A 2,175-nucleotide genomic window follows, 5' to 3' on the forward strand; every position below is an offset into this window, starting at 1 on the left:
CTTGTAAAGTAATTACTATTGTTTCGGCACATCTGCCGCTGGCCTGTGTAACGGTAAATGCACGAAAAGGTCCCCGGCTCATGAAAAAACACGAGCCTGCCGCCGTGTTTTCGTTCCGTACGAAAACTCGGCAGCATGCTTTAATCAAGTACGCCAGTGTCTTCTCTTTCCCTCCCACGAGCGTTATCTCCTTTCCTTCTTCATTCGCCTTCTCTTTCTATCCTCTCTACCTTTCCTCCTCTGGCGCACGGGACGAGCCGGGGAGCTCAACCGGCACCTCGAGACGCGGCGTTTGAAAGATAATTAAATGGTAAAAAAATTACAGATTAAAGAATAAAGAAAAAGCAAACTATAAATCGATCTAACCGTGTCTCGAGGGCTCCCTATGTGTTGTACCATCTGACTTTCGGCGTTAGTTCACGGGCCTTTTCTTCTTTTTACCATAGAAAAGGGAAATAGCTTTTACATTTAAAAAAAAATAATAATAATAATAATAATAAGCTCAGCTTATGAAGCCCCCCCCCCTCTTGGTTAGCAAAATAGATTTAAATCTTAATTAGATTTAAGGCCTCATAGTCTATTATAGTCATGTAATTAGTTAAGATTGAATTAAAGTTTAATTAAGGTGGAAGGAACGTTGGAGGACGAAAGTTTTACTAAAAACAATAAAAGGAAGTTTTTAAGGAATAATTCATACAAGAAAATAATTAATTAATGCTTTTAAATAAACAATTTCACGTTAAAACTCCAACTTCCGTTCCATTTATCGTAGCTTCATGATTCTTTCTGAATCATGAAGCTACGATCGAGTATTAATACTAGTTTAAGTTTCGTAATTTTTAGATAAATCTTTATATTTTTAAAGTTTAATTAAAATATAGGAATTTTTAACAATTTTCCGGTCGACGCTCGAAGACCGAGGTAGTGCGTGCGAGGCAGCGCTCCCCCACTGCTTGGTTGCGACTCCGTTGTCGGTCTCGCGGCCAATCAGCGGGCTCGCTGCCGCTCCCACTGCCCTCGGCCAGCTTCACTCGCGTCTACCGGGAGAGAAACTAGTATTTAAGGAGAGTTCTCGTTGAGACTTTACGGTAGGCAGATCCGCTCTGCCTCGCCTCTGTATACCGACCAACAAAATAAACAGTTTTCTTACTGTTCAATTCCAGTGTTAGTTCTTAAACGAATCTCCGTCTCCTTTCAAGACTTCAACTCTTGCCATCGGTGTTCGCGAGAGCCATCGTGTGTTTCAGTGTATTCGCGGTGCAATAGCTATCAGTGACGTTAGCGGCTAACAACCGAGTGAGTGATTGGTGTAGTTAGGCGGAAAATAGGCAGCAGGGTGCCGGGGCTTATCCCTGTCGTGCCCGCTTATTTTCCTGAGGTAGGCGGGTTTGCCGGTGCCAGAAGGAGACTTCCGTAGTGCCGAGTTCCCATTAGTTAGGTCAGTGAGCGAGGGTCGCGGTGCCGGATGGGAAACTCACCGAAGTGCTTGCTCCGGCTCACTGAGGAGTTACGCATCACTCATCGGGACGGGAGTGTGATCAGACATACCTATACCAAAAGACAGACAGGGCCCTAGCCCGAATCGTCGGACGCGCCAACGTCGGGCACGTCGCGCCGCAAGCATCATCAGGAGGAGACTCGGCACCACATCCACCGGTCGAGGAATACGTGGCTCGCCCGCACCTCGCTAATGTGCCCCGATACAGCCCGAGCACGTCCCACCCCCACGTTAAGGGGTGGGCCAACCTGGTAGGGATCCGAAGAGGAATCGAGGGCACCCGGGACCCGCGCGTGCGTAAACCCTTCCGCGGTCGAAACCCTTTTCCTCCCCTTACCCGCGTTCGCGAGTCAACCGCGCTATGTGTTCCCACCGGTGAACGTAATCAACCGAGACGACGCCGCCGGCCCGAGCAGACCGCGTGTAATCAACTCCCACGATTCACCGCCCTGTCCGAGGGAACTGAAAACCGCACCTTCAGTGCCGCTACCTCGGCCAACCGAATTCATTAATTTCCGACTGGTACCTCTCGAGGCGCCTGACGCGAACAGCGCCGGCCCCTGTTCTCCCGCCTGGCCGGAGGCCGGCACAATTGCGGGGGTCAATCCTTCTGACTCACCGCGTGACGAGCTTCCGCCCGGCACACCGGTTCCGAACGTTCTCGTCCAGACTCCAGG

General features: G+C 49.7%; 1 protein-coding gene across 1 annotated transcript in view; it reads left to right on the forward strand.

The window, feature by feature from the left end:
• The window catches only part of LOC117182009, a 4,276-nt gene extending 2,266 nt beyond the window's left edge, over positions 1–2,010 (forward strand). Inside the window, exon 3 of the mRNA XM_033375028.1 lies at positions 1,561–2,010. Coding sequence (XP_033230919.1) covers positions 1,561–2,010 — 450 coding nt within the window. The remainder of the gene's footprint in view (positions 1–1,560) is intronic.
• Positions 2,011–2,175: the final 165 nt, after the last annotated feature.

Source organism: Belonocnema kinseyi, chromosome 10 (assembly GCF_010883055.1).
Source record: "Belonocnema kinseyi isolate 2016_QV_RU_SX_M_011 chromosome 10, B_treatae_v1, whole genome shotgun sequence".
Taxonomy (NCBI): domain Eukaryota; kingdom Metazoa; phylum Arthropoda; class Insecta; order Hymenoptera; family Cynipidae; genus Belonocnema; species Belonocnema kinseyi.